This window comes from Arachis ipaensis, chromosome B10, assembly GCF_000816755.2.
Source record: "Arachis ipaensis cultivar K30076 chromosome B10, Araip1.1, whole genome shotgun sequence".
Lineage (NCBI taxonomy): Eukaryota > Viridiplantae > Streptophyta > Magnoliopsida > Fabales > Fabaceae > Arachis > Arachis ipaensis.
In genome coordinates this window covers 130,312,964-130,322,168 of record NC_029794.2, presented here as the reverse complement: position 1 = coordinate 130,322,168, position 9,205 = coordinate 130,312,964, and the positions used below count along the sequence as shown (strand labels likewise).

The 9,205-nt window shown below is 36.3% G+C and overlaps 1 protein-coding gene across 1 annotated transcript; it reads right to left on the bottom strand.

Annotated features, from left to right (window-relative positions):
- LOC107621337 lies at nt 5,351-5,863 on the bottom strand. The gene has a single exon (XM_016323368.1). It carries the CDS (start codon nt 5,861-5,863, stop codon nt 5,351-5,353), a length of 513 nt encoding a protein of 170 aa, XP_016178854.1.

The window sequence follows — 9,205 nt, the reverse complement described above, 5'->3', positions numbered from 1 at the left end:
AGCTGAAAGCCGAGTTAGCTGAGTGCAAACAGCATGGGATAGCCATGGGCTCGTATTATGGAAAGTTGAAAACCATCTGGGATGAGTTGGCCAACTACGAGAAGATTCCAAATTGCACCTGTGGAGGATGTAAGTGCAACATTGGAGTGCTGCTGGAGAAAAGAAAACAAGAAGAAAGAGTCCATCAATTCCTTATGGGCTTGGACGATGTGAGTTATGGGATAGTGCGCTCCAACATTTTGGCCACGGACCCCTTTCCTTCCCTCAATTGAGTGTACGCGACTTTGGTACAAGAAGAAAGAGTGAAAATGATCACCAAAATAGAGGAAGGCAGAAGTGCAACGATGGGATTGTTGGTGCAAACAGGATACAGGAATAAAGGAAGAGCAGAGATCAAACAAGTGTGCCCACATTGTGGAAGATCTGGACATGAAATTAAGGAGTGCTTCCAACTAGTTAGTTACCCAGAATGGTGGGGTGAACGTGGGAAAGGTGGGGTTGTGCGAGCAAATACTACACATGTCGCAACTGAAACAGAAAAAGAAGACAGCTCTAGGGCAGTGACGGGACTCATCAATGAGCAGTGGAAATTGTTGGTTGAAATGCTTAACGTCAAGGGAAATGAAGCAGAAAAGATGACAGGTAATAAGAGTTATTTCATGGATTATAGATAGTGGAGAAACTAACCACATGACAGGAAACTCAAAGAATTTAAGGGAACAAAGGGCAGTAAAAGCTTGTGCGGTAGGGCTGCCGAATGGGAAAGAAGTTATGGCAAATAAAGAGGGAACTGTGACCCTTGACGGAGGCCTCAAACTGAAGAATGTGTTGTGTGTACCGGAGTTGAAATGCAATTTGATCTCGGTGTCGCAAATGACTGATGATGTGAATTGTTTAGTGTTGTTCACTAAAATGTTTTGTATGATGAAGGACCTCACTTCGAGGATGCTGATTGAAGCGGGTGAGCGAAAAGATGGGCTTTATTTCTTTCATGGGATTCAAAGAGCAGCAGCGTGTCAGATTAGTGTGGGGAATCAAGTTGAATTGTGGCATAAGCGTATGGGGCATCCTTCCTATAGAGTCGTTCAAATGCTGCCTGCCATAAGTAGTGATTGTAACCTTGAAAGTTTAAGTAAGGACTGTGAAGTGTGTGAAATGTCAAAACAAACACAAAACAAATTTCCTTTAAGTGATTATCGTGCAACAACTATTTTTTATTTAATACATTGTGATTTGTGGGGGCCTTATAGAATACCCTCCTCTTGTGGAGCTTCTTATTTTTTGACAATAGTGGATGACTATTCTAGAGCAGTGTGGATATACTTGTTGTGTGAAAAGAAAGAGGTCTCTAAGGTTCTAATTAATTTCTTTGCTCTCGTTGAACGACAGTACAACAAATGTGTGAAAGGGGTCAGAAGTGATAATGGAACAGAGTTTATGTGCTTAAGTCCATATTTCTTGCAATATGGAATTGTTTACCAAACATCTTGCGTTATCACACCACAACAAAATGGAAGAGTAGAGAGAAAACACAGACACATTCTTAATGTGGCTCGGGCATTGCGATTTCAAGGAGGACTACCCATTTGCTTTTGGGGTGAGTGTGTACTAACTGCTGGACACTTGATCAATTTAACACCTTCATCGATTCTTCAAGGAAAGACACCGTATGAAATGGTGCATGAAAAGCCACCAAGCTATGATCATTTGCGGGTTTTTGGATCTCTCTGTTATGCACACAACCAACTCACCAAAGGTGACGAATTTGATAGTAGAAGTCGTAAGTGTATTTTTGTTGGATATCCTCTTGAAAAAAAGGGATGGAGATTGTATGATTTAGAAAGAAATGTTTTCTTCATGTCTCGCGATGTAAAATTCATGGAAGATACATTCCCCTTTGCTTCCCTATGTAATTCAGAAACATCCAGTGGTCCTGTCCAGAGTATTGAGCCCAATGCATGTGATGACCCACTACTTGGGCCTAACTTGCACGATGACTCCACTTTTGAAGAGAGGGGGGGTTCCTCCTTGAACCAAGATGAACAAGACGCACGCAGTCCTGCTATAGCCGACGATGACCGCACTGTTGTTGCCTTGCCCTTGCGCGACACGACGCACAACCCTCCTTCCTCCTCTAATGGCAACGCATCCTCCTCCACGGTCAATCCAGAACCTTCTGAAGTTTTATTGGGCAGAGGGCATTGAGTGAGACAACCCTCTATATGTCTTCGCGAGTATATCACCAACACCGTCTGTGTTGCTAGCCCATCGATTTGCTACCCTCCCCAATCGTATCTCTCAGGTACGTCCTATCCACTCAGTAATTATGTATCGTGTGCACATTTTTCTGCTACCCACCGTGCTTTCCTTGTGGCATTGGGCGATGAACAGGAGCCCAGGCACTTTAATGAGGTAGTTCGCATGTTCGTTGGAGATGAGCCATGGCTGATGAAATGAAAGCTCTTCAAGAGAATGGCACCTGGGATATCACCACCCTGCCTCCTGGTAAGAAAGCCCTTGGGTGCAAGTGGATTTACCGTATTAAATATAACTCGGATGGGAGTGTTGAACGGTTCAAAGCATGTTTGGTCATCTTGAAAAATCATCAAGTTGAAGGGATGGACTTCAATGAGACTTTTGCACCAGTGGTGAAAATGGTTACTATTCGCACTGTACTCGCTGTCGCTGCTGCTAAAGATTGGGAACTTCACCAGATAGATGTCCACAATGCTTTTTTACATGGTGACCTTGAGGAGGAGGTTTACATGAAGTTACCGCCTAGATTTCTTGTACAAAACAACGATATAGTGTGCAAGCTCCATAAATCTCTCTACGGATTACGCCAAGCTCCCCGTTGTTGGTTTGCCAAAATCTCCACTACCCTTCTCCAATACGGTTTTCAGCAGTCCTCTGTAGATCATTCACTGTTTGTTCTTCAACAGGCTCAGGCTCAGGCTCAACTTGTGGTGCTCGTATATGTTGATGATCTCATCATAGCTGGTAATAATTCTTCAGTTATTCATCAGTTCAAAAAGTACCTTAATCATTGCTTTCACATGAAAGATCTGGAAAAGCTCAAATATTTTCTTGGAGTGGAAGTTGCTCGATCTCCTACGGGAATCTTCCTTAACCAACGGAAATATGCTTTAGATATTATTATGGAAACTGGGTTGCTTGGTTCACGACCGTCCTCCACTCCTCTAGAAGAAAATCATCGTCTTGCTTTGGCGGATGGGCCGCTGCTTCTTGATCCTGGTCGCTATCGCCGCTTAATTGGGCGCCTCATTTATTTGTGTTTCACTTACCTCGAGCTGTCTTACAATGTACATGTTTTGTCCCAGTTCATGCAGCAGCCCAAAGAAGAGCATTGGCAAGCAGCGCCTGCACGTGGTTCATTATCTCAAAGGACAACCCGGTCAAGGAATTCTCTTACGACGAGGTAGCAATCTTACCTTAACAGGCTTGTGCGACTCTGATTGGGCAAGCTGCCCCCTTACTCAACGGTCACTTACAGGATGGTTTATCCTCCTTAGCAACTCTCCAGTGTCCTGAAAAATGAAGAAACAACAAACAGTGTCACGGTCATTTGCCGAGGCAAAGTACCATTTCATGGCCAACATTACGTGTGAACTCAAATGGTTGAAGCAACTCCTTTCTGATTTTCAAATCTCACATGGTCAGCCCATTCGTCTCTTTTGTGATAGTCAAGTTGCACTCCATATTGCCAAGAATCCTGTCTTTCATAAACAAACCAAGCATATTGAAGTTGACTGCCACCTAGTTTGGGACGCCGTTGCTCAGAAGATCATCCTTCCCTCCTATGTTCCCACTCGCATTCAGTTGGCAGACATATTTACCAAAGTCCTTGGATTGAAACAGTTTACTTTCCTTCTTGACAAGTTGGGCATTCAAAACTTGCATGCTCCAACTTGAGGGGGGGTAATGAGAGACAATCCAATCTAAAAATATTCTAATTGATATTAGCAATATGTTAGATTGATACTGTTAGTGATTTACTAAGATAGAATTGTTATTTATATATATAGAAATATCTGTACTACTGATTTTAGGAGATTGTTACTGTAATTTAGGCATGGTAGCTATTTTGTATAGCCTGCATATATATATTTGGACTTCTGGGATCAATAAAACCAGATTTGGCCATACAATTTTAGCATTAATAGAAACACAATATATAAATTAATATTTTTCAATACATATAAGTTATAATTTATTGATATAGAATTATAGGTTACGTTTTTGTTATTTAAGCCAGCTCATGAGTTTTTAGTGAGCCAAACTTGAGTTTAAGAAATAGACTCGATTGTTAATGAGTTGAGACGTGAGTCAAATTCAATTTTCGTGAGTCAAATTTGAGTTTAATTTAACTCGACTTTCTTTCGGTCTTAATTGTAGCAAGTATTTGATCTTCTTTAATCGGTTGTCAAATGTTAAAAAAATATTTTAAAATTTTGAATTAACTATCTCACCCATAATATAAATTAAAAAAATGAAATTTAATGTAATTGACAATAATATTGCAAAAAATTTGCAAAATATTCTCATAGCGCAATTTAATGGCTGAGATTGTAACTACATGAAGAAAAATTTCTTCCAGAAATATGATATTAAAATGCGGTAGAATATATAGAATAAAGGCTGAAAAATTTTAACGTTGTATATGCTAAAAAATATCTTCATATATAGGGTGATTAATACATAAATGAAAATATGCAATTTGTAAGTAGAGTTAGAAATGAGTCAAGTGTCAGTGAATTGAGCTTATAAATTTGTGAGCCAAATTGAGAGAAAAAGAAATTATAATTATGAAAATATAAGATTTTATATACGTATACAATTTTATACGCATATATAATTATGAAGAATATTAGAGGGAAGTAATTTTGGTATTTTGTAACCATTAATTGGTCATCAATAATGTTTTTAATGGTGTGAGATTACATCTAATAGTGGGAGATCGCTTACTTTTATTTTGATGGTTAAGTGGTGGCCAGAAAGCAGAAAATACAAAAGTTGCTGTCCCCCTAGACTTTTCCTATAATTATAATAGAGAATATAAATTATAAGGTGAATGTTATCCTACCCTCTTTAAAGTAACATGTAAGTTACCATCTCTGATGTGTCACATTTTAATTGGATGTTTATTTTAACCTGAGTTACCTTCTCCACTCTTTCGTCGTCGTTGCGTCTCTCAAGCATCACCGTCTTATTGGTGTTTCGTTTTCTCTTCCCAAATCATTTTTTTTTTTTGAAACAAAATAAGCTCAACACAGAATAGTGGAGCAATGGACTCTAATAACAAGTGCTACATAGAAATATACAACTCCTGTCAACTACCGAAATGATCACTATCAGTCCATTCTTCATAGCTCAGAAATGTCCGCTTTATTACTATGTCAACACCTGCTTCTTTATTATTGAAGATCCTCGCATTACGTTCCACCCAGACATTCCAGATCACTGTGAAAAACCCAATAAGCCACCTTTTCTGCTCCTGTTTTTGCTTATGCCTACCAGTCCAACTCTCAAACAGTTCCCTAATGGTACCAGGAATAGCCCAATCCTCCCCAAATCTCCTCAGCCAACTGCACCACACCTGCCATGTAATGTCACATAGAAGAAACAAATGTTTGACCGATTCTACCTCCTTCTTACAAAGAACACAGATATTATCATTGGGCATAATAACGCCTAGCCTACTTAATCTCTCTTTGGTATTCACTCGACCAACAAGCACGAACCATCCAAAAAGCTCAATTCTCGAAGGCACCACTCCTCGCCAGACTGAACTTGTAAAGCTGTAGCTCGTTATCTCATCTGACAGAATCTCTTCCCAAATCATTCTTTTAGAAAAGGTACTCCAACTATCTCTAATTGTGTTTACTCATCTCTACTCCTTCGTCGTCCTCATTACGCCTCCAAAACATCACCGTCTCATTGGGTGTTTTATTTTCTCTTTTCAAATCATTCTTCTAGAAAAGGTACTCCAACTTTCTCTAATTGCGTTTACTCCTCCCATTGTACTCCTTCATCGTTGTTATTACGCCTCCCAAGCATCACCGTCTCATTGGGTGTCTTGTTTTCTCTTCCCTAATCATTCTTCCAGAAAAGGTACTCCAACTCTCTCTAATTGCATTTACTCTTCTCCACTCCTTTGTCGTCATCGTTGTGCCTCTTAAGTATCACCGTTTTATTGGGTGTTCCATTTTCTTCTTCTGTCAGGCCGTCTTCCAAGATATTATTAACTCTCATGACATTAAAATAAACACCCAATTAAAATATGACACATTAAAAAGGGTAACTTATATGTTATTTTAGAGAGAATAGAGTAGCATTCATCAAATTATAATTGATAAAGATATAAGATTTTATTTATATAAAATTATAAATTATATTCTTGTAAATTGAGTTAATTTATAAGTTTTTGGTAAATTGAGTTTGAGTTTGAGTTGTATAAATAGATTCGATTGTAAATAATAAGTTGAGTCATAAACTGAGTTCAATTTTTGAGTCGAATTTGAATTTGACATGATTCAGCTTAGCTCACCTCTAACATTATTTGTGGGTAAGAAGCTCTTTTTGATTGAAATTTTATTCTGGTAGCATAAAAATACAATTCAACAGTAATACAGTTAATAATTTTTTGTTTTCAGTATTTTTTTTTTTGCTTCTAACAAATTTTGACTATTTATTTTTGTTCCATTTAAAATATAAAAAGTGTAAAATGAAAGGTAAAACTAGAAAAAGGGAGAGAAATGGACCCAAAGAAAGCAACACCAATTGATAAATGATAATGATATCCACAAATGACAAATATTTCACCATCTCGCAATTGCTTAACAACCAATAATACCTCCCATTTCCAACACCCAAATAATTAACAAAAGCCATGGATTTTTCCCTCTAAATTGTTCACACAGAATATTAAGATAATCTGAGTCAACAGAGCATACACACATCATAAACCTAGCTATATCAATAACACATGACCGAACCAATCAACAATATTTCTTAAAAAACAAAAAGTATGTATTACAATTTTTTATTTTTTTAATATGACCCCATTCCGAAGTCATTTTTGTATGTCATTTTCCCCAATATGTTTCTGCCACCTAAGGAACCAAAGATTTTGTTATCCCTTGCCGCCACACCCCCTCCACCTCCCACGACGGCTCGTTTACTTTTACTATATATGAAATATTTATTTAAATATGTTTTCGATTTTTATATTATAGTAGTAAAAATAGAAGTTTCCATAAGGCATGAATATGAATACGCCAGAAATTAAATTAAATAGTGTAAGACAAGGGTGAAGGTGCAAATGGAATATAATGAGTGAGAGATATTCGAATCATTCAAATGCATGCCGACAGGAACATATTCTTTGCTCGCAAGAAACCAACACATTGCATGTGCTGCAATTACTTGTTACCTCTTCTATGTATATATATACAATTTATTCCTCTACAAGTGAACCTACGTACAAGTTACAAACCAGCATCTATTGCATATTGCTGCATGTATATATAGTGGAAAATGAACAAAGAGGGCAAAATTATGCTAAACTTTTTATTCACTTCTTTTGTTTTTTTAAATTAAAGTTTATTAAAAGTTTTTAGATGTCGCTTGAATCACCAATCTTGGCGAGGTTAACAACTCCACGGTTGGCTAAGCCAATGATGCACCTCTTACTCTCAAGAGCTAAAAAAATAAGCACACAGCTTATTTCATATTCGAATCAATTTCAACTCTATTTCATAAATAAAAGGTGCATGAGTTATTTATACTAGTAGGAGAATGAAAAGCCTTCATAATTTGAACGATGCGGGACTAATACATAACACAAAGTTTACTATCCTAAACAATATGAGACTTGTATTCTCTTGTTACAATTAACTAATATAATTAATATACTAATTCTATTTGTTTTCGCATCAATTAATCATCAAAATAGCTTTCAATATATTTTATACAAATAATCTTAACATATATCCTTGGCTTGTCGTAGGAGTTTTTAATCAACGAGAAAAATAAATAATATAGCATGACTTATAACTACTATGAGAAAGAGCTTCAAAATCAAATGCATGGTGTCACAGATAAAAAAAAAGCTGTCCTATATTAAGATTGGGAACAGGAGGAGACGTTAGATTGAAGTAAATTTGAATGTGGTGGGAAAACATCGAAAACAAACATATGTATGAAGTAACAAAGAGGCAAATTAAAAGTGAAACAACCGAGAAGCAAAGAAAGGGACAAGGTTTTGAAGGGTAGTCAGAAAAAAAAAGGAAGTTAAGATATCCTGCCAAAACCTTGTCTATCTTTACTTAATTTTCTACTATCAAATTAAAGTAGTAGTTCATGCGTTAGATGAAAATTTAGTTAAATTAGTCAAACCATTTAACGGCTCTCAACTATCAACTTTGCGTGAAATCGACTGTACTTGAGTTTCTCCAGTTTTATCGCAGATATATGAGAACTAACTCATCTAAAAGGATAAAAGATTCAGATTATTTTGATTATTAAATTTGTTTAAAGACTATAGTATCCAACTAGTAGAAGTTTTTTAGAAAATAATTTAGGGTATTATTTATTTATTTATTTATTTCAGCTTTGGGCTCATAACTTTTTTTTTTGGGTTTAGGTTTTGTGGGCATCTCTATGCCCCACGTGTTTTTTGGGTAGGAACTAAGAACAGGTTGGGATGTATACAATTTTCTGTATGACCCTAGAGTAGTTTTGGGCTGCGACCCTCACCCGTATAAGTCGTTTATTGGACTATTTCATTGTTAAATAGGGCTGTCAAGCGTTTACCGTCCAAAAACATATTAAGCATTTTTTTTTAATTTTCTTAATTCAGATTTCAGATAATAATCTTTTTAATTTATTTTCTAATGCTAAGACTAATATTTTAATAAAAAATAAATTGGTTAGTAACTTAGTATTAATTCAAATAAAAAATAAATATAAAAAATATTAGCGTTACGAAAATTTTTACAGAACAACAACATTGAATATGCTTGTAAATTTTTCCCTTTTTCTTAACATATAAGTGCAAACTTTGTTTTCTGAATGAAATTATAGGTAGATACAAAATCCAATAAAAAAAAAAATACCGAACGAAATTTAGAATAGGATAAAAATTAAAGAAAGGGACTTCTCTATTTTAATTTAATTTTTTAAT

Bases quoted from the DNA above. Each gene is read 5' to 3' on its own strand.
- LOC107621337 (XM_016323368.1), bottom strand. From the start codon at position 5,863: ATGATTTGGGAAGAGATTCTGTCAGATGAGATAACGAGCTACAGCTTT.